The sequence below is a fragment of the Erythrolamprus reginae genome, chromosome 8 (assembly GCF_031021105.1).
Source record: "Erythrolamprus reginae isolate rEryReg1 chromosome 8, rEryReg1.hap1, whole genome shotgun sequence".
Classification (NCBI taxonomy): domain Eukaryota; kingdom Metazoa; phylum Chordata; class Lepidosauria; order Squamata; family Dipsadidae; genus Erythrolamprus; species Erythrolamprus reginae.
The window spans coordinates 14712000-14735691 of NC_091957.1; the positions used below are offsets into that span (position 1 = coordinate 14712000).

A 23692-nucleotide genomic window follows, 5' to 3' on the forward strand; every position below is an offset into this window, starting at 1 on the left:
TTTAATTGGTTCCCAGCGAGTCAACAGGGGCTGGGAACCAATTAAATCCACTTCCATTATTTCCTATGGGATAAATTAATTCGGTACTCGGCCAAATCGGTTCTCGACCACACTTCTGGAACGAATTGTGGTCGAGAACCGAGGTACCACTGTATTATATAGAGATATTTTATTGATAAAGTTTACTTTTCTGTATTGATCTAAATTAGGATTAGTTTTTCTTTCTGTTTTAAGAAGACTTCTATACTGAGCGGAGCAATTGTAGCTTCTTTCTGTGTTAAATGTTGTGCGTCTTGTCCTGTCTTATAGTTTAAAAATTAATTAAAAAAATATTTTTTTAAAAAAGGAGCCTCTGGGATGGAGGAGCAAGAGGCAGCTGTAGCCGGGAGAGAGGCCATGGGAGGCCTAGAGGCCAAGCACCCGTCCTGGGCAGCAAGAGAGAAAGGGGGGCTTCAGGCCAAGGAGGAGGGGGCCTATATACACTACTATACACCAACACAACTTGCATATTTTCAGAAGAAGGGGAAGGGCACCTGTTGGCATGGATGCCAAGAGAGAGGAGTTTTTATGCATATATTCTGGGAGTGGTCAGTAGTACAGAAATTTTGGAAAGAAGTGCAAGATGAAATGAACAGAATGTTAAATATTAACTGGACAATCACAAACGAAATGGCAGTACTGGTAAAAAAGGGAGATTTAAGAGAACTTAAGAGAAATAAAAGTAGCAGCATTGGAAAGTGCTCAAGCAGTAATTGTACTGGGTTGGAAAGAAGCAGCAAAATGGACGATAGAGAATTGGTATCGGTACATGGTGGACCACATTCACTTTGAAATTATGGAGGTAAGGATGAACATGTACAATGAAAATAAATTGAAGAAACTGATGGATCGATGGGACATGGTGAGAGGTCATATGACAAGTAGAATTTGTGATCTAGCCCTAAAGAATAAATTAGAATCACTCAGTCAACGAAGCAGTGGAAGTGATGTGCCGGTGCCTGGAGGCTGTTGGGGCCTGGATGGGTGTCAACAGACTCAAACTCAATCCAGACAAGACGGAGTGGCTGTGGGTCTTACCTCCCAAGGACAATTCTATCTGTCCATCCATTACCCTGGGGGGGGGGATTATTGACCCCCTCAGCGAGGATCCACAACTTGGACATCCTCCTCGATCCACAGCTCACATTAGAGAAACATCTTTCAGCTGTGGCAAGGGGGGGGGGGGCGTTTGCCCAGGTTCGCCTGGTGCACCAGTTGCGGCCCTACTTGGACCGGGAGTCACTGCTCACAGCCACTCATGCCCTCATCACCTCGAGGCTCGACTACTGTAACGCTCTCTACATGGGGCTACCTTTGAAAAGTGTTCGGAAACTTTAGATCGTGCAGAATGCAGCTGCGAGAGCAATTATGGGCTTCTCTAAGTATGCCCATATCACTCCAACACTCCGCAGTCTGCATTGGTTGCCGATCAGTTTCCAGTCACAATTCAAAGTGTTGGTTATGACCTATAAAGCCCTTCATGGCACCGGACCAGAATATCTCCGGGACCACCTTCTGCCGCACGAATCCCAGCGACCGGTTCGGTCCCACAGAGTTGGCCTTCTCCGGGTCCCGTCGACTAAACAATGTCGTATGGCGGGACCCAGGGGAAGAGCCTTCTCTGTAGCGGCTCCGACCCTCTGGAATCAGCTCCCCCCTGAGATTAGGATTGACCCCACCCTCCTTGCCTTTCGCAAACTTCTTAAAACCCACCTCTGCCGTCAGGCATGGGGGAACTAAAACATCTCCCCCTTGCCCATGTTGTTTTGGTGTTAGATTGATTGTATGCGTGTTTTTTAATATTCTGGGGCTGTTTTTTATGAATTTTTTAGTTTAAAATTGTAATTGGATTGGTGGGTATTGGATTTGTTATTATGTACTGTTTTTACCCTGTTGTGAGCCACCCGGAGTTTGCGGAGAGGGGCGGCATATAAATCCAATAAATCTAATCTAATCTAATCTAATCTTTGATATGTAAATAAAATGCAGATCCAGGCTTAGAAGAATGTTAAAGATGTTTGTACAGACCCTCCAATTGGTGGTGGGGTATGTATGTTGTTAGGTGGTGGGTGCACCTTCACAGGGCACTGTTTTATGTTGTATGATGTGCAGCCTGTGTGTGTAACATTTAAAAAACCAATTAAAAAAAAAAATTTAAAAAGAGGAGGGGGCCTGCTGCATCTCTGCTGGAGTCCCGCTGGCTCTGGAGCAGCTTCCTTGCAAACAGCGGCAGAACTGACCAAATCAGACCCCGCAAGCCCTCCACTGACCCACTGCTGGCGACGGAGGAGGCTCTGCTTCCGTCTAGCTCCCCCCTTTTTTCTTTTTCATCCCGCACGGAGGGCCCCCCCCCCCTTTACCTGCAGCTTCCTGGCCATGGCCACCACCTCGTGGTCAGGCGGATTGTACTTGTAGCAGTTGGAGAACATTAACCGGATGTCGGCCGCGAATCCTTGGGCGTCCTGATATTCCCGACTGTCCATTTTTTTCTGCAGAGGAGCCAAGGAAAGGGGCGGAATTAGATGGGGAGAGGAGGGGAAACCCCTCAGCAGAGATAGAAGACCCAGACCCCAAGGAAAGCAGTGAGCAGGAAAAGGCCCCCAAACCCCGGCCGGTTGCCTGCCTGCCTGCCTTAAAGCCCCTTGAGATGCTATAGACAGAACAGCAAGGTTGGGTCCCACAGAGTTGGTCTCCTCCGGGTCCCGTCAACTAAACAATGTCGTTTGGCGGGACCCAGAGGAAGAGCCTTCTCTGTGGCGGCTCTGACCCTCTGGAATCAGCTCCCTCCAGAGATTAGAACTGCCCCCACCCTCCTTGCCTTTCGTAAACTCCTTAAGACCCACCTCTGTCATCAGGCGTGGGGGAACTGAAACATCTCCCCCTGCCTATGTAGTTCTTTGTGTATGATATGACTGTATGTATGGTTTTTTTATATATATAGAGTGTTCCCTCGATTTCCGCGGGGGATGCGTTCAGAGACCGCCCGCGAAAGTCAAATTTCCACGAAGTAGAGATGCGGAAGTAAATACACCATTTTTGCTATGGACAGTATCACAAGCCATCCCTTAACACTTTAAACCCCTAAATTACCATTTCCCATTCCCTTAACAACCATTTACTCACCATTATTACTGGTACTCACCATTGAATAAGACACTTAGTGATCCTGATATTTATAAACATAATTATTTATTAACAATAGTTATTTTTTTTGTTATTTATTTGCAAAAATTATTAGTTTGGCGATGACATATGACGTCATCGGGTGGGAAAAACCGTGGTATAGGAAAAAAACCGCGAAGTATTTTTTAATTAATATTTTTTGAAAAACCGTGGTATAGGCTATTCGCGAAGTTCGAACCTGCGAAAATCGAGGGAACACTGTATATATATATTGGGGTTTCTTGTTTTTTAGATTTTTTAAATGCATTATTGTTATTTTAGATTCTAACTATTAGATTTCTCATTATATATTGTTTTTATCATTGCTGTAAGCCGCCCCGAGTCTACGGAGAGGGGCGGCATACAAATCTAATTAATAATAATAATAATAATAATAATAATAATAATAATAATAATAATAATCAAAGGTGGGGGGGCTGCGCTGGAATGGGGGCAGCCTGAGCAAACACCCATAGCATAACTGACTGAGAAGCCCAGGGAACTCAGATCGAGGCAGACAGAGGGAGGAGGGCACCAGTCAGGGCCTTCCACCTCCCAACCCAATCCCAGACCCCTGGCCCAAAGCGCCTGGCTCTTGGCCCCTGGGCCTTCCAGGCAGGCTTCCCAAGGTTGCCTTACTTGTGGTGGGCAAGCGGACCCTCCCTCGCTGCCAGCTGAGCCCATCAAGAGTGGGGCCTGAGGGAGGGGGGCAGAAGGGCCCGCGGGCATTCCCCACTCGGGCGGAAGCAGCCTGGGGACGCTTCTGGAAGTCCTTTGGGAGAAGAGCCATAAAAGGCTCCACTCTTGCTCCCTGCGCGTCTCCTTCAGATGGACTACTGTAACAGGCCCCACATGGGGCTGCCCTTAAAAAGCATCTGCAACACATCTAATGCCAAATGGGGCGGTGAGCGCACTTATTATTATCATTTATTATTATTATTATTATTATTATTATTATTATTATTATTATTATTATCATCATCATCATCATCATCATCATCATCATTAATTAGATTTGTATGCTGTCCCTCTCTGGAGACTCGGAGCTGCTCACATCATCATCATCATCATCATTAATTAGATTTGTATGCCGCCCCTCTCTGGAGACTCGGAGCTGCTCACAACAACAAAACAGTACAAATCCAATGGTTAAAACAATTTAAAACCTTTAATATAAAAAACAATCATACGTCTCATACAAACCATACGTAAAGCGGAAACGGTCCAGGGGAATCAATTTCCCCATGCCTGACGGCAGAGGTGGGTTTTAAGGAGTTTGCGAAAGGCAAGGAGGGTGGGGGCAATCCTAATCTCCGGGGGAATTTGATTGCAGAGGGTCGGGGCCGCCACAGAGAAGGCTCTTCCCCTGCGTCTCGCCAGACGACGTTGTTTCGTCGACGGGACCTGGAGAAGGCCAACTCTGTGGGACCTAACTGGTCGCTGGGATTCGTGCGGCAGCAGGCGGTCCTGGAGATATTCTGGTCCGATGCCATGAAGGGCTTTATAGGTCATAACCAACACTTTGAATTGTGACCGGAAACTGATCGGCAACCAATGCAGACTGCGGAGTGTTGGGCACCCCAAGATCAGCACGTGCTGTCCCCCTGTTCCACGGAACTATGCTGGCTGCCAGTTTGCTTCCCGATTCAACACAGGGTGCTGGGTATGAGCTCCAAGGCCCCAGGTTTGGGGGGCAAGGTGATCTGAGGGGCAGCTTATGTCTCCCGGTCCCATCCACCCCAGAGGTGTTCCACCAGGCAAGACCCTGGAGAAGAAACCCTGTGGCTTCTGCCCCAGCAGAGACCCTCTGGAAGGTCATTTCCCACCTTACTAGCCTTTTGGGAAGAGTCGGAAAGCTTAGCCAGACCATTCAGGCTCGGGATCCTGTGAGCTGCAGCCGGGGCTCTGACTTTGGTCAGAGTGACTTGCCATGGCTTTGGTTTAAATGGCTTTCCACTTTACTTAGGCACCTTCATGGCACCGGACCAGATTATCTCTGGGACCGCCTTCTGCCGTACGAATCCCAGCGACCAGTTTGGTCCCACAGAGTGGGCCTTCTCCAAGTCCCGTCAACTAAACAATGTCATTTGGCGGGACCCAGGGGAAGAGCCTTCTCTGTGGCGGCCCCGGCCCTCTGGAACCAACTCCCCCCAGAGATTAGAATTGCCCCCTCCCTCCTCGCCTTTCGTAAGCTCCTTAAAACCCACCTCTGCCGTCAGGCATGGGGGAACTGAGATATTCTTTCCCCCTAGGCCTTTACAATTTATGCATGTTATGTTTGTATGTATGTTTGGTTTTATAATAAGGGTTTTTTAGTTGTTTTAGTATTGGATTGTTACATGCTGTTTTTATCATTGTTGTTAGCCGCCCCAAGTCCACGGAGAGGGGCGGCATAAAAATAAAATAAATAAAATAAAATAAAATAAAATAAAATAAAATAAAATAAAATAAAAAAATAAATAAATAAAATAAAAATAAATAAAATAAAATAAATAAAATAAAAATAAATAAAATAAATAAGTAAAATAAGTAAAATAAATGAAATAAAATAAAAATAAAAAATAAAATAAAATAAAAAAAATAAAAAAATAAAAAAATAAATAAATAAGTAAGTAAAATAAATCAAATCAAATCAAATCAAATCAAATAATCAAATAAAATAAAATAAAATAAAATCAAAAAATAAATAAATAAACTTTATTTTCCGTTCTTTTCCTTTGCCCCATGAGTGAGCTGGCCGTATAAATTCAAACCAACAAATATAGCAACAACGGGGGCTTTTCCTGCCAAGCTGCTAGGGCGGGTAGGGCTGCCCCATGTCCTGGAGGAAGGTGAGGCGGAGAAGAGCTGCCCAGGGGCCGCAAGGTCAAAGCGGGGCTCCTTTCCTGGGTTGGGGCCGGGAGGGTGTTTCTCTCCTTGCAGCCAGTTACCTAATGCAGTGTTTCCCAACCTTGGCAACTAGAAGATATTTGGACTTCAACTCCCAGAATTCCCCAGCCAGCGAACGCTGGCTGGGGAATTCTTGGAGTTGAAGTCCAAATATCTTCAAGCTGCCAAGGTTGGGAAACACTGGCCTAATGACTCTTCAAAGTTATGGTAGCACTGAGGAAAGCCCCACACCAGCTCCTGCCACTTCCAACCATCTTAAAAATCCCTGCCTGCCATCAGGGTGTCCCAATTTAGGCTCTTGGCAAATTATTTATTCGACTTCTATGCCACCCTATCCCGAAGGACTCAACCAATTAACAATGGTTGCCAGCATCCTGGGATCACGTGACCGACTTCCAACCAGAAATGACAATTTGGGAAAACAGACCTTGCTTAAGTGGTTACATGATTTACTTAACAATCCTTTGCTTTATGGCCAAGGCAAAGAGGATGTAAAACTGGACATACTTAAAAGACTGTCTCGCTTAGTGACAGAATTTCCAGTCCCAATTGTGATCATAAGATTTAGATATTAGATTTAGTATTAGAGTTGGAAGGCACCTTGTAGGGCATCGACTCCAACCCCCCGCTCAAGCAGGAGTTCCTACACCATTTGAGGGCTATCACCATAAGTTGAGGACTAGCACGAATCCCAGCAGCCGATAAGGTCCCACAGAGTTGGTCTTCTCCAGGTCCCGTCGACTAAACAATGTCATCTGGCGGGCCCCAGGGGAAGAGCCTTCTCTGTGGCGGCCCCGTCCCTCTGGAACCAGCTCCCCCCAGAGATTAGAATTGCCCCCACCCTCCCTGTCTTTCGTAAATTGCTTAAGACCCACCTATACCGCCAGGCATGGGGGAATTGAAACATTTCCCCCAGGCTTATATAGTTTTATGTATGGTATGCTTGTGTTGTATGGTTTTATATAATGGGCTTTTAGATATTTCTTCTTTTAAATATTAGATTTGTTTACTGTATACTGTTTATTATTGTTGTGAGCCGCCCCGAGTCTTTGGAGAGGGGCGGCATACAAATCTAATTAATAATAATAATAATAATAATAATAATAATAATAATTAATAATAATAATAATTAATAATAATAATAATAATAATAATAATTATTATTATTATTATTATTATTATTATCTTTATCCGGCTAATCTCGTGGGCAGAGACCGGAACTCCAGGAGTACCACCTACCATGGGTAGGAAGGGGGAGCCCCTCCCTGCCAGGCCGGATTCCACCTGCGGGTCAAGCAGGGGGAAGGAGGGCGCCTACCAATCTCTGCCAAGCAAATGTTCCAGGGCTGGCCCAGGGGGGTCCCAGAAGCGACCTACTTTGACGGTGCTGAGGTCCATGGGGTGCTTGATGATGTCGTGGTAGTCGTGCAGCTCCAGGGCTTCGGCGTCCACCGGCTTGTAGAAGGGCCAGGCGTAGGCCGCGTGCTTCTTGGACAGCATCTCCTTCAGGATGCTGTCGCAGTATTTGAGGTGCTCCGAGAGCTTGCCCTTCTTGCCGGCATGCTGGGGCACCTCCCCGTCTTCCAGGTCTTTCTTTGGCGGTTTGATGGGCCGGCCACCACTCTCCCGCCGAGCCACCACTTTGGCCTGCTTTGAGTCCAACAGCTGTGGGGGGGATTCGCTCCGGCTGGCCGTGATGGCGGACGTGGTGGGCGTGGTGGTATCCGCTTTCCGCTTCACCCCCTTTTTCTGAAATCCAAGCACAGCTCGTAAGGAAGGGGCCAGTGGAGAGGAGGCCCCCGAGAAGGAGGCTCAGGAGGAACACAGGGGGGCCAGAAAGAGGGCGGCCTTTCTCTGCCCTGGGATCAGAAAGGAGCAGCCCCCCAGCCCTTCCCGGGAGGAGGGCCTGCACAGGGAGGGGCCCCCCATTACCTTGACGATGGGTGGTGTTGGGGGAACGACGGCCATGATTGGGGCGGCAGGAGGCGGAGGCTGCAGCACGGGAGTCGCAGGGGGGGCAGTGATGGGAGTGACGTTTGCAGTGATGGTTGGCAGAGGCGTGACGGCAATGACAGGCGTCATCTGAGATACCGACGGAGGGACACTCTGGAAGGGCGCCGGAGGGGAGGCGGAGGAGACGGCTGTGGCTGCTGGGTGCTGGGTCCCTGGCGGGAGGAAAGCAAAGGTGTTGAGAGGAAGGCCGGAAAAATCCAGCTTCTTTTTTTGATGTGGAATTGATGGCAATTCTGTAAAATTGTATTAGATTGAATATGCTTAAAACATTTAAAAACAGCAAATACAAATACGAAAAGTAAAGCAATTGTAGAAACGCCGTTAAGAATTCAACAACTCACCAACTGATAGAAAAGCCAAGAGGTTTTGGCTCAAAAATGCACTCCCAAAATTGGGTTTGGTTTATCTGCAAATCGTCTTATCTTTGAATATATATGTATGTGTTGCGGTTAGCTCTGGCCCTGCTCCTGCCCCAAGGACTGTGGATGTGGGGGAGACATCCACATGCTGCAGGCCTGTTTTGCCCCGGTGGAATCTGATGATGAAGGCTCCTCTGACCAAGAAGACATGAGTGACAGGGAGGAGGAGAGTGGGGCAGACAGCTCAGAAGGAGATCAATTATCTAGCTCCTCCTTGAATTCAGAACAAGAGTTAATGATACAGCCACGCATGTGGAGAGCGATGCATAGGCAACAACAACTGAGAGATTATTATCAAAGAAAATGAGGCCACCTGTGGTTGGGTGGGGCTGTGGTCATTAGTGAGGCTGCTATAAATAGCAGCCTGTGGGTTTGGCCATTGTGGAGGATTATCTGATCATTGTGTTTCGTGACTGCTTTACTGACTTTGACTTTTTGTGTGCTGATTTTTCCCCGCTTTGAAACTAAACCAGAGAAAAGTGTGTTTCACTTTGTGAAAGAAGAAGGACTGTGAATTGCCTCACAGCTGCAAGCTAAGTATCACAGAACTGATAAGGGACTTGTACCAATTACCAGTTTTTTTTGAGACGAGTGCTCTTTGCTATACCAAAAGAGGGCTTAGGTTAAGTGAATTTTCATTATAAAGAACAATGTTTTGAATTTTCAAACGTGTGTGTGTCTGAAATTTGTACCTGTGAATTTTTGGGAGGATTCTACCAGAGAGCCCGACAGAACATATGTGTATGTTACTCTTTTAAAAATAGCCACACATATGGATAAGCCAGACCAAAATGCCATAAGCAATGTGCCTTCCTATACAGATATGCCCATAGTAAAAATTTAAAACAGAATCTATTCTGCAAAACAACATTTATTGACACAAAATATGAAAATGTATATATACCGTATATACTCGAGTATAAGCCGAGGCACCAATTTTTGCCACAAAAACTGGGAAAACGTATTGACCCGAGTATAAGCCGAGGTTAGAAAATGCAGTGGCTACTGGTAACTTATAAAAATGGAAAACAATAAAATTACATTAATTGAGACATGTTTTAGAATATTTATTTTAAAGAAAACCAGTAAACTAGCTCTGTAAATTTAAAAGAGGGTAAACAAATTAACAATATTAACAATAAATTAAAAAGTTAAAAAAGTAGCTCGATCAGGAACAAAGCTAAAACCTAAGAGTTAAAATCCTTCAAAACTGGATTCCTTCTCATCATTAATTGGATTTACATTATTGTTCTGTTTTTATATATGCTGTGAGCCACCCTGAGTCCTTGGAGAGGGATTGCATACAAATCCAATTAAATAAATAAACAAACAAACAAACAAATAAATAAGTGTATCCAAAGAAGAGCTTCAGCATTAGCTGCTGTGAGGTTATCAGCATAGAAAACCAGATAGATAGATAGATAGATAGATAGATAGATAGATAGATAGATAGATAGATAGATAGATAGATAGATATAGATAGAAAGATAGACAGACAGACAGACAGAAAAATAGATAGATAGATAGATAGATAGATAGAAATAGATACAGATAGATAGATAGATAGATAGATAGATAGAAAGAAAGAAAGAAAAATAGATAGATAGAAAGATAGAAAAATAGATAGATAGAAATAGATACAGATAGATAGATAGATGATAGATAGATAGATAGATAGATACAGATAGATATAGATAGAAAGATAGATAGACAGACAGACAGATAGAAAAATAGATAGATAGATAGATAGAAATAGATACAGATAGATAGATAGATAGATAGATAGATAGATAGATAGAAAAATAGTTAGATAGAAAAATAGATAGATAGAAAGATAGACAGATAGAAAAAGAATTCCTGTCTAGCTCTGCCTCATAACACATTATTAGATCCTATCCAAGCAAGGACAGCAACTACCACAAAATACCAATGCAGAGAGAGCAAGGAATAGTTACTCACCATTGCTTTTTTCCCCTCTCGGTTGGAGCAAATGGCTGCCTCTGCTTGAGCTAGGGAGAGGAACTACAGGGTGCGAGAGGGGACAAAAGCTGGTGCCTCCTCGCTCTGGCTCAAGCAATGGCGCCCTCGTGTGGTGACTTTGTCAATGACCCGAGTATAAGCCGAGGCTGTGTTTTTCAGCCCATTTTTTGGGCTGAAAAACTCGGCTTATACTCGAGTATATACGGTATGTTACACCAACACTCCGCAGTCTGCATTGGTTGCCAATCAGTTTCCGGTCACAATTCTAAGTGTTGGTTATGATCTATAAAGCCCTTCATGGCATCAGACCAGAATATCTCCAGCCGCCTTCTGCCGCACAAATCCCAGCGACCAGTTAGGTCCCACAGAGTTGGCCTTCTCCAGTTCCCGTCGACTAAACAATGTCGTCTGGCGGGACCCAGGGGAAGAGCCTTCTCTGTGGCGGCCCCGGCCCTCTGGAACCAGCTCCCCCCAGATATCCGAGTTGCCCCCACCCTCCTTGCCTTTCGCAAGCACCTTAAAACTCACCTCTGCCATCAGGCATGGGGGAACTGAGATATTCTTTCCCCCTAGGCTGCTACAATTTATGCATGGTATGTTTGTATGTATGATTGGTTTTTATAATAAGGGTTTTTAGCTGTTTTAGTATTGGATTGTCGCATGTTGTTTTTACCACTGTTGTTAGCCGCCCCGAGTCTGCGGAGAGGGGCGGCATACAAATCTAAATAAATAAATGAATGAATGAATGAATAAATGAATGAATGAATGAATGAATGAATGAATAAATAATAAATAAATAATAAATGAATGAATGAATAAATGAATAAATGAATAAATGAATGAATGAATGAATAAATGAATAAATGAATAAATGAATAAACAAACAAACAAACAAACAAACAAACAAACAAACAAACAAACAAACAAATAAATTCTGACGGCCATCAGGCCCGCCTGCATCTTCCAGCATAAGGGAAGCCCGCAGCCTCCATCTCTGACCTGGGTTGGGGGTCCCGGCTGCCATCTTCCGGGCTTTGCCTTTAGGCACGGGGGGCAGCAGCTCCACTTCCTCTTGAGGCATCTGGGCCACCTTCTGCAGGAAGATCTTCTCCAAGGCTTGTGCCATGAGGACGATATCATCCGTTGGCTAGCGGAGAAAAAGGCACAGGAAAAGAAGGGAGCACGGAGTAACACAAAGGGCCGAAGACAAGCGGAGACCCAAATGTCCACACCCCCATTGCTAGGGAGAAAGCCCAGAGCCAACACCCCCTCTGGGCAGTGGCCAAACAGCCTTCTGAGCTTAGCCTATGAATGCCACCAGGCTTCCCCATAGAAGAGCGGACTAGATCTTTTACCTTGTTGTAAATGTAACAATTGGTAAACATGGTGTTGAAATCCTGCATGCATTCGCTGGCGCTCCAGTAGTAGTTGTGCTCCAGGCGCTTCTTGATGGTGCCCATGTCCATCGGGTTCTTGATGATTTTGTGATAATCCTGTTGGGGAGAGGAAGCAATCAGTCTTTCTTTAAAAAAAAAAAAATTATTGTATTTTTTAAAAAGACAAACAAAGACGTGCAACATTAAACATTCAAGGATCTGCCATTGCTCTGCTTATCTTAGAAGTCTAACTACTACAAAAATTAAAAACCTAACTATAATCAGATCAATACAAAAGTAGCATACATTTATATTAGGTATTTGTTAAATTTAACTCTATATGTTAATTAAATTTCTTTATCTGTAAAACACTTATTCAAAAAATATAATATAATGAATAGCATATCTAACTTTATCATACTATAAACATTTTTAAACTATTAAACTCTAACTTATAAAATTTCAAAACTATGAGTTCAAGAAGTTCTAAATTCTTGTTACTTTAACTTTTAATGTTTATTTTTAAAGTTCCACCATTCGTATACTTTATTCCATATTTTATAAAATTCTGTTTCTACTTGATTATTCAAGCGTTTTGTCATCAAGTCTAGTTCTGCACATTCCATAATTTTTTTTATAAACTTCTACATCCTTTGGTATTTCCTTTTCTTTCCATTTCTGCGCAAATGTAATTCTTGCCGCAACCAATATATATATTATTAAGTAATAAATCAGTCTTTCATTGGCAACACGGAGATTACCTTAGAACAGTGTTGGCAAACCTTTTTGCCAAAACGGAAGCCCACGCATGCACCTATGCGCACGGCACTCTTGAAACAGAAAAGCAGACAATCGTCTGCTTTCTAGCGCACATGCGAGCGTGACTGCTGTTCCGCTTTCGGACACTCCCACACGTGTGAAGACCAGCTGGACGGTGCATCGGAGCCCGGAAGAGCAATGGGCGATGACTCCGCAGGTCCAGGTAGAGGGCTTTGTGTACCACTTCCGGCACATGAGCAATAGATTCGCCATCACGGTCTTAGAGGATGATCACTTAAATATGAGCCAGCAGTGTGCTGCAGAGGCCATAAAACCTAATACAATCCATGGTTGTAACAATTCAAAGCTATAAAGCCCTTCATGGCATCGGACCAGAATATCTCCAGGACCGCCTTTTGCCGCACGAATCCCAGTGACCGGTTAAGCCCCACAGAGTTGGCCTTCTCCGGGTCCCATCGACCAGGGGAAGAGCCTTCTCTGTGGCGGCCCTGACCCTCTAGAACCAGCTCCACCCGGAGATTAGAATTGCCCCCACCCTGCTTGCCTTTCGTAAACTCCTTAAAACCCACCTCTGCCATCAGGTATGGGGGAATTCTGACATCTCCCCTGGGCCTATACAGTTTATGCATGGTATGTTTGTGTGTATGTTTTGCTTTTTAATAAGGGGTTTTTAGTGACTTTTAATTATTGGATTTGTTATACATCGTTTATTGTTATAGTGAGCCGCCCCGAGTCTGCCGAGAGGGGCGGCATACAAATCTAATTATTATTATTATTATTATTATTATTATTATTATTATTATTATTATTATTATTACCGGTATTATTATTATTATTATTATTATTATTATTACCGGTATTATTATTATTATTAATAATAATAATAATCAGAGACAAAGAACCCAAATCAAGTGAAATATTAGTACTGCTTTATAAATCCTTAGTCAATGGTGCACCAGTTAGCCCGATGCTTTCCTGGGCAGCTGGCTTGCTGGCTGGAGAAGTGAGCGATCCGGGAGTCCAGGACTGTGTGGCTTTGCGCCATGAAGACAAAACGGCTCCGGCAGCAGGTAAAAGTCTGCCGGGCTACCAGGAGGTGGAGGCTGTGCGTGGCCGGGCGTCATGGACGCCTGGAAGGGTGAGGGGGTGGATGGCTGCTGTCACTGCCGGGCCGGGTTTGTGGCACACCTGACACGAGGGCCCCCGTGGAGAGGTAAGAGGCCCGCTTGTCGCCCCCCCCCCCATGGAGGCTTAGAGGCCTAGCGGCAGGACACACCACCAGCCCTCTTCGTGCCCCCCCCCCATGGAAGCTTAGAGGCCTCTTCGTCGGCAAGCACCCCCCCCCCCCCCCCCCGAGGCTTACCTTACCTTACCCGGCCGGCAGCTAAACAACCGTTTGGCTGCCGAGGGGCTGGGGAGGAGAAAATCTGGAATTTAAGGGCCGGGGAAGCGGGCCTGCAATTGGCCGGCCCCTTTCTTTCCCGCCTTTCCTTAAGGAACTGTTACTGCCCTATGTTGTAGAGCAGCAGCAATTCTCATTTCAAATTTCAGCGCGGAGGTCGGTCCTCCGCGCTAAATTTGAAATTCCCCGGGCTGAGAGGTAAAAACCTCTGCGCTATAGCGCACTGCGCAGCTTACAGGGAACTATGCTCCCCTCTGCTGTTTAATATCTACATCAGTGTTTCCCAACCTTGGCAACTTGAAGATATCTGGACTTCAACTACCAGAATTCATGGCGCTCCACTGGGTTCAGCGTTCGGGTTCGGGAGGATGCCAAGAAGCCCCACCGCCCAGCTGTCAGCTTTGCAAAAGAGCCACAGAGCTGTCGGCCGGTCAGGATGCTCAAACGGAGGTGGGGAATCCCAATAGGGAATTCCATGGGCGGAGCTTTGATGTCACGGAGGCGTCCTTCCTGGCCAGCCGAAACGTGGACTCCAAAAGGCAACAGCCGGGTGGCGGGGCTTCTCGGCGGCCTCCCGAACACCAAACCCAGAAGTTCGGCAAAAGTTCGGGGTTCGGGTTCGGGAGGACACCGAGAAGCCCCCCGGCTGTTTCAAAAGGCGACAGCCGGGCGGCGGGGATTCTCGGCGGCCACCCGAACCCGAACTTTTGCCGAACTTCCAGGTTCGGAAGGCGGAAAAAGTTCGTAAGAAGAGGCAAAAAATTTCCGAACCCCGGGTTCGTATCTTGGAAAGATCGTATGACGAGGGGTTCGTATCACGAGGTACTACTGTATATAAGTGCTGTTTCCATTTTGTGTTTTCCTGCCTTTTATCAGAAACAAAATGTTGACCCAGATTGGAAGTTCCTTTTGTTTTACTTGATTTTGTTTCATTTGAGATAGTGCCAAAGGGCCATCATTTCCTGTGAGTGGTCATTCAACAATATTTGGGGAAACAATTCCCTTATTTTCTTCTGGATTTCAAATAAATAAATAAAATAATTAAGTAGGAAGAGAAAGAAATTAGGTTGACCAGCTGTTCTGCTTTGGAAATCTGGACAGCTAAGGCAAAATCCTGCAGGATCTGAGCAACTTAACAGAGCCAGGAAGCCTAGACTGCAAGACATCAGAAAGCTGTTATTTTGGCTGTTGTGGTGAAGGTGATGCAATGTTTACTCTCCAAGGACGGGGTGGGAATCTCACCATTTAGCAACCCATGCGCAGAGAAAGTGACTGGAGAATTTTCTTAAGAGGGAAGATTCTGACTGCCCCTTCAAAAACCAAACTCCACATGCGGCTGTGTTATAGACCGATGGTTCCATCTTCAGGAGCCCGTGCCTATCAAACACGATCTTCAGTTGGAACCAAAGAGCCAAGGAAACCTCCTCAATCTCATGTTTACTGTTTGCAGAAAGCTGCAAAGGATACCTTCATACAATATGATCTACAGAAGGAGCATCAAATTGGATTTCTTTGCAGGCCGGATCCGTATTGTAGTTGTCCTTTGCGGGCCTGGGGAGGAGGGGTAGATGGGACGGATGCCTCCTGCAGCAATCTGGCGGCCAAAAACAGGCCACATGGAAGCCTCCCGAAGCCCCCGTGCGGCCCATTCTAGGCCAGCAGAGGCACCATGGGCTGATCCTTTGATATTTTCAGACTGCCCCACCCCCAGGCGGGATTTAAGCACTGGGCGGGTCGGAGCCTTGAGTCTAACACCCCTGGTCAATAGCAGGTCCTGATTTTATATTTAACTATAATGCAGAAGTTAATGCAGTGGAAGTGATGTGCTGGTGCCTGGAGGCTGTTGGGGTCTGGATGGGTGTCAACAGACTCAAACTCAACCCTGATAAGACGGAGTGGCTGTGGGTTTTGCCTCCCAAGGACAACCCCATCTGTCCGTCCATTACTCGGGGGGGGGGGAAATCACTGACGCCCTCAGAGAGGGTCCGCAACTTGGGCATCCTCCTCGATCCACAGCTCACATTAGAGAAACATCTTTCAGCTGTGGCGAGGGGGGCGTTTGCCCAGGTTCGCCTGGTGCACCAGTTGCGGCCCTATTTGGACCGGGAGTCACTGCTCACAGCCACTCATGCCCTCATCACCTTGAGGCTTGACTACTGTAATGCTCTCTACATGGGGCTACCTTTGAAAAGTGTTCGGAAACTTCAGATCGTGCAGAATGCAGCTGCGAGAGCAATCATGGGCTTTCCTAAATATGCCCATGTTACACCAACACTCTGCAGTCTGAATTGCTTGCCAATCAGTTTCCGGTCACAATTCAAAGTGTTGGTTATGACCTACAAAGCCCTTCATGGCATCGGACCAGAATATCTCCGGGACCGCCTTCTGCCGCACGAATCCCAGCGACCAGTTAGGTCTCACAGAGTTGGCCTTCTCCGGGTCCCGTCAACTAAACAATGTCGTTTGGCAGGACCCAGGGGAAGAGCCTTTTCTGTGGTGGCCCCGACCCCTTGGAACCAACTCCCCCCAGATATCAGAGTTGCCCCCACCCTCCTTGCCTTTCGTAAGCTCCTTAAAACCCACCTCTGTCGTCAGGCATGGGGGAATTAAGACTTTCCCTTCCCCCTAGGCTTATAAAATTTATGCATGGTATGTCTGTATGTATGATTGGTTTCTTAAATTGGGGTCTTTTAAATTAACTTAAATATTAGATTTGTTTACACTGTATTATTATTGTTGTTAGCCGCCCTGAGTCTATGGAGAGGGGCGGCGTACAAATCTGAGATAGATAGATAGATAGATAGATAGATAGATAGATAGATAGATAGATAGATAGATAGATAGATACAGTAGATAGATAGATACAGTAGATAGATAGATACAGTAGATAGATAGATAGATACAGTAGATAGATAGATACAGTAGATAGATAGATAGATAGATAGATAGATAGATAGATAGATAGATAGATAGATAGATAGATAGATAGATAGACAGACAGACAAACCAACAAATAAACAAACAAACGTTAAATGTCTTGGCAGAGACATAAGAAAAAGAGAAATATCACTCACCGGTAAGTTTAATTTAATGGCGTCAACTGGCTGATAAAAGGGCCACGCAAACTGGTGCTTCCACAGGGTCTTCACCACCACGTTCTGCATGTACTGCAGCTGGTTCGTCTTCCTCCCAGGCTTGGTAGGGTTGGTGATCTCTGGGGGAGGAGGGTTGACTGGCCCCTGGGGGGCCTGGATGGCTGATGTAAGGGCAGACATGATTCCCCGCCTCCTGGCTTCACTGAGGGCGGCAGCAGCAGCAGCAAACGACAGGAGGAGGAGGAGGGCTGCCTTTTATGCTCCCTACGTGGGATGGGCATCCCATTTCCAGGGATCAGCTATGCAGCCTGGAAGGGGAATGGAGAGAAAGCACGTCAGTTTCTTCAATGGGAAAAAGGTGGCATTACGGAAAGCGAAACATTTCGTAGACAAAGCACCCAACCTCTTTTTCCAGAGTCCCCGATTACTTGCCACCCCAAATATAAAGGAAACAATTTGAAGAGTTTTAGTCTCCTATCTTGCATCCCCATCACTTATCCCACAGTAGAGGAAGAGGCCACCACCTCTGGGGCCATAAGGCATCCATGTTTTTCCCCCCCCCATCTATTTTATTTATTTTATTTATTTATTTGTCAAACAAGTATAGTATTATAGTACATATTAACACAACATAAGTAGAACATAGCACAGTGTTCCCTCGATTTTTGCGGGTTCAAACTTCGCGGATAGCCTATACCACGGTTTTTCAAAAAAATATTAATTAAAAAATACTATGCAGGGGTTTTTTTTATGCCAAACTTTCATCTGCCATTACTGATTGGCTGAAATAATAATAAATAATAATAATTTATTAGATTTGTATGCCGCCCCTCTCCGAAGACTCAAGGCGGCTCACAACAATGTCAGCGTTGTTATCACACACAAAAAATAATTATTGTTAAAAAATAATTATGTTTATAAATATCAGGATCACTAAGTGTGTTATTCAATGGTGAGTACCAGTAATAGTGGTGAGAAAATGGTTGTTAAGGGAATGGGAATTGGTAATTTAGGGGTTTAAAGTGTTAAGAGAAGGCGTGTGATACTGTCCATAGCCAAAAATGGTGTTTTTACTTCCGCATCTCTACTTCGCGGAAATTCAATTTTCGCAGGTGGTCTTGGAACGCATCCCCCGCGAAAATCGAGGGAACACTGTAATAGATTTTTTTTTTGATTTTTTTTTATTGGTTTATTTACTAAATTAACAACAAACAAAAAAATAGTTTAAAAAACGTGCCCAACACCAATAAAAACCCACCACCATTTAGGGGGTTATATTATTTACAATAAGTTTCAATTTCTTCCTTAGCTCCGGTTTACATTTCTTCACATACAAAAAGTGATTGGAATTTATTTTTCACATTGTCGTCATAAATTCTACTTAAGATATAATTTTTCACCTTATTCCATCGTGTCATCGGCTTCTCCAATTTATTTTCATCAAAGTTATTTAATCTTATTTCCATAATTTCGAAGTGGATGTTGTCCACCATGTACCAGTACCAATTCTGGATTGTCCATTTATTGCTATAAGACATCCAGGTTGATGGCTCAAATGAAGAGCCTTACATCAAAGAATGCCACGTGCAGAAGAGAGAACATTCCTAAAGGTATCGAGAAACCCCATCAATATACAGTGTTCCCTCGATTTTCGTGGGTTCGAACTTCGCGAATAGCCTATACCACGGTTTTTCAAAAAATATTAATTAAAAAATACTTCGCAGGTTTTTTTCCTACACCATGGTTTTTCCCACCCGATGATGTCATATGTCATCGCCAAATTAATAATTTTTACAAATAAATAACAAAAAAATAATTATTGCTAATAAATAATTATGTTTATAAATATCAGAATCACTAAGTGTCTTATTCAATGGTGAGTACCAGTAATAATGGTGAGTAAATGGTTGTTAAGGGAATGGGAAATGGGTAGAGCCTTCTCTGTGGAGGCCCCGACCCTCTGGAACCAGCTCCCCCCCAGATATCAGAGTTGCCCCCACCCTCCTTGCCTTTCGCAAGCTCCTTAAAACCCACCTCTGTCGTCAGGCATGGGGGAACTGAATTTTTTTCCCTTCCCCCTAGGCTTATAGAATTTATACATGGTATGCTTGTTTGTATGATTGGTCTCTTAAATTGGGTTTTTTTAGATTGCTTTTTAATATTGGATTTGTTACATTGTTTTCTTTATTGTTGTTAGTCGCCCCGAGTCTTCAGAGAGGGGAGGCATACAAATCTAATAAATAAATAAATAAATAATTTAGGGGTTTAAAGTGTTAAGGGATGGCTTGTGATACTGTCCATAGCCAAAAATGGTGTATTTACTTCCGCATCTCTACTTCGCGGAAATTCGAATTTCGCGGGTGATCTCGGAACGCATCCACCGCGGAAATCGAGGGAACACTGTATATGCTTATCAAGTGCAGTAAACTGCCACCTATCAACCACGGGTGATTTGCAGACAGAGAGAGCCTTTGTGAACAACTGACAAGCTCAGAGATGCCGATGTGACAATTACAAACATCAGGGAAAGGGGGGAGAGGTGTCTTCCATCGCATCCCCTATTTCTAAGGCCAGGGCTAGTCCTTCCCATTGGGCAGAGGGAACCATAGCACCCACTCCAAAGTCTCAAACCCCATTTGTCAACAGTTACGCCTAAATAACACGATCTGCCCCAAAGAAGAAGTGCCTCGATAGTTTAACGGGGGCTGGATTCCCACAACATACTGAAGCATTTTGTGTTTTTTTAAAAAAATATTTTTTATTAATTTTTAACAAGTTTAATATTTTAAAAAAATATTTTTTTATTAATTTTTAACAAGTTTAATATACAAGTTTAATGTTTTTAATAGGAAAGTGAACACAAGAACAAGGGGACACAATCTGAAGTTAGTTGGGGGAAAGATCAAAAGCAACGTGAGAAAATATTCTTTCACTGAAAGAGTAGTAGATCCTTGGAACAAACTTCCAGCAGACGTGGTTGGTAAATCCACAGTAACTGAATTTAAACATGCCTGGGATAAACATATATCCATTGTAAGATAAAAGACAGGAAATAGTATAAGGGCAGACTAGATGGACCATGAGGTCTTTTTCTGCCGTCAGTCTTCTATGTTTCTATACACACAACATAAAACAGTGCATAGTGAAATGTGCCCACCACCCCGACACACACACATACCCCACCACCAATCGGGGGTGTTTCTTATATAATCAATTTTGTGTTGACCGCATCTAGTGTGTTATACAAAATCTCTGGTGAAGTTTGAACTGGAGCCCTGCCGATAACTGCTACAATCCTTAACACAGATAAAGGAATGTCTTCACGAAGACAGCCAAGCTCAGAGAGCACTCTATAACTATAAGAGATTTTTCTTTTTTTTAGAAATTGAAGTCTGTCAACATTTGCATTAGCCAATTACAGAAAGGTAAATAGGATCTCATTATTATTATTATTATTATTATTATTATTATTATTATTATTATTCAGATTTGTATGCCACCCTTCTCTGAAGACTTGGAGCGGCTCATATTTTGGGGTCAGAATCTTTATTCCAAGTAAGTCTTTGCTAGTAGTTTCTTTATGGCAGGGACTAGCAGCCTTAAACACTCAAAGAGCCACAAAAGTCCTAACCTCCCCTTCAATGCTGGAGCCAACCGGAAGCCCAGTCCCCCCACCATAGAGTCTCCTCCTAGCACGGCATCCTTTTTCCTCTACCTGTCCTATCAATTGTGGAGCTGACCGGAAAACCCGCCCCTTGCCATAGAGTGTCCTCCTGGCACGCCCTGTTCTCTCCCCCACCCCCCGCCTCACCAACCAAAAGCTCCGCTCAAAACTGTGTTGCCGACCAGCAACAGGGAGCCACAGCACAGGGATGAAAGAGCTACATGCGGCTCCAGAGCCAAAGGTTGCTGGCCCCTGCTTTATGGCACCAAGAGACCATAACTGACTTTGTTCAGCTCTTTGTCCCTAGGTTCAAAGACAGTGGCTCCATTTACGTGGCAAGCCATGCAGTGACTTGGTTTTCATTCAATATGCATAAGGAAGCTAAGCAACAAATATTTTGTTCAAGGTAGCAAAACATTGTTATTATTTTTTACATTAGGCTAAAGACAATGTGAAACAAAGTGACTATACTGATTTAAAGCTATTAACCATAAGGGTCTTTGGGCAATTCTGACAGTAAATTAAAAACCAATTTCTATACCAGTGTTTCCCAACCTTGGCAACTTGAAGATATTTGGACTTCAACTCCCAGAATTCCCCAGCCAGCTGGCTGGGGAATTCTGGGAGTTGAAGTCCAAATATCTTCAAGTTGCCAAGGTTGGGAAACACTGTTCTATACCATCATCAGAATAAAGATTTTATCTTTTCAAGAATTCACATCATAAATGACAGTATAATTTGTTTAACTATGGGAAATGTCCTGAAGAAGGCAACAGATAAATCTATTCTGGGAGCAACTCTTTTTTTTCCCAGTGAAAACTGCAAACTCCACCAAATTCCTCCCATCACTGAAGGAAAAGAGTTTCATAGTCACAGAATTGCCCATATAACTAGATGAGCCACATAAGAGTAAACCAAGGGTTTCCTCAAACATTTCCAGAATATCTCCAGGACTGCCTTCTGCCGCACGAATCCCAGCGACCAGTCAGGTCCCATAGAGTTGGCCTTCTCCGGGTCCCGTCGACTAAACAATGTCGTCTGGCAGGACCCAGGGGAAGAGCCTTCTCTGTGGTGGCCCCGACCCTCTGGAACCAGCTCCTCCCAGAGATTAGGATTGCCCCCACCCGCCTTGCCTTTCGTAAACTTCTTAAAACCCACCTCTGCCGTCAGGCATGGGGGAACTGAGACATCTTCCCCAGGCCTATATAGTTTATGTATGGTATGTTGTGTTCATGTTTTTTTAAATTATGGGTTTTTAACTTTGTAATATTAGATTTGTATTGTATATTGTTTTCTATCGTTGCTGTGAGCCACCCCAAGTCTGCGGAGAGGGGCGGCATACAAATTTAATATATATATACAGTGTTCCCTCGATTTCCGCAGGGGATGCGTTCCGAGACCACCCACGAAAGTCAAATTTCCGCGAAGTAGAGATGCGGAAGTATATACAGTACACCATTTTTGGCTATGGACAGTATCACAAGCCTTCCTTTAACACTTTAAACCCCTAAATTACCATTTCCCATTCCCTTAACAACCATTTACTCACCATTATTACTGATATTCACCATTGAAGAAGACACTTAGTGATCCTGATATTTATAAACATAATTATTTATTAACAATAATTATTTTTTTTGTTATTTATTTGCAAAAATTATTAGTTTGGCGATCACATATGACGTCATTGGGTGGGAAAAACCGTGGTATAGGGGGGGAAACCGCAAAGTATTTTTTAATTAATATTTTTTGAAAAACCGTGGTATAGGCTATTCGCAAAGTTCGAACCCGCGAAAATCGAGGGAACACTGTGTGTGTGTGTGTGTGTGCGTGTGTGTGTGTGTGTATATATATATATATATATTTATATATTTATATATTTAGATAGATAGATAGATAGATAGATAGATAGATAGATAGATAGATAGATAGATAGATAGATAGATAGATAGATGTAGATTGTTCTGAGTTCGGGTTTTGCCCTGTGTAATATTTTGCATGTTTATGCGACGTTTCGGTGAAATCACATCCACCATCATCAGGCTGAAGTTTCCAAGCTTCGTGCTGTTGTAAAATGGAATGTCTGCACAACAGCACGAAGCTTGGAAACTTCAGCCTGATGATGGTGGATGTGATTTCACCGAAACGTCACATAAACATGCAAAATATTACACAGGGCAAAACCCGAACTCAGAACAATCTACATACATATACCCGTGAAAATTTACGAAAACAAATATATATATATATATATATATATATATATATATATATATATATATATATATATATTTCTGCCTATCGCGGCCCAATCCAGGTGGTCAGAAAAGAGGGCAAAAAACAAGGATGGCTGAGGCACTGGCCTTCCACTCTCCAGGGAGCCCCATCCCTTTGGATCCACCTAAATGGGGATAAAATTGGGGACAGTTTGCAAAACTTCCCCCTCCGTGCTCCTAAGGCTCTAACCAATTCCATCTTTTTCTGAAATTCTGAAGCAGTTTTTCATGACCATAACCACGGTTTATACTTTGGAATCAATCCCCCAAACTTTGGAACAGATTAAAACAATAGTTCCCACAGCCTAGAATTTGCAAAGTTACGTCTGACTATAAATGATGGGAAATTCTCCACTAAGTTTTCCCAATTGCACACAACGCGCATCATCCAACTCTCTGTTTTCGGCTACAACTACCTGTGTGTTAACAAGTGAAAAGTATGTTGTTTTTTCTTATTTTTTTCCCTCCTGAAGAGACTCAATAAGGGGAGGAGGAAAGGCTCCCTGTAGATCAGTGTTTCCCAATGTTGGCCACTTGAAGATATCTGGACTTCAACTCCCAGAATTCCCCCAGCCAGCATTTGCTGGCTGGGGAATT

General features: G+C 44.1%; 1 protein-coding gene across 6 annotated transcripts in view; it reads right to left on the reverse strand.

Annotated features, from left to right (window-relative positions):
- The window catches only part of BRD3 (bromodomain containing 3), a 46130-nt gene that overhangs the window by 14739 nt on the left and 7699 nt on the right, over positions 1-23692 (reverse strand). For all 6 annotated transcript variants that reach the window (XR_011559700.1, XM_070758919.1, XM_070758915.1 and 3 more), the window contains exons 2-7: positions 17135-17463; positions 11858-11995; positions 11502-11649; positions 8023-8255; positions 7468-7839; positions 2400-2528 (exon numbers count right to left, since the gene is read on the reverse strand). Coding sequence is in view for 5 of the 6 variants with exons in the window: in XM_070758919.1 (XP_070615020.1) it covers positions 2400-2528; positions 7468-7839; positions 8023-8255; positions 11502-11649; positions 11858-11995; positions 17135-17335 (1221 nt within the window). In the remaining variant the exon portion in view is untranslated. The remainder of the gene's footprint in view (positions 1-2399; positions 2529-7467; positions 7840-8022; positions 8256-11501; positions 11650-11857; positions 11996-17134; positions 17464-23692) is intronic.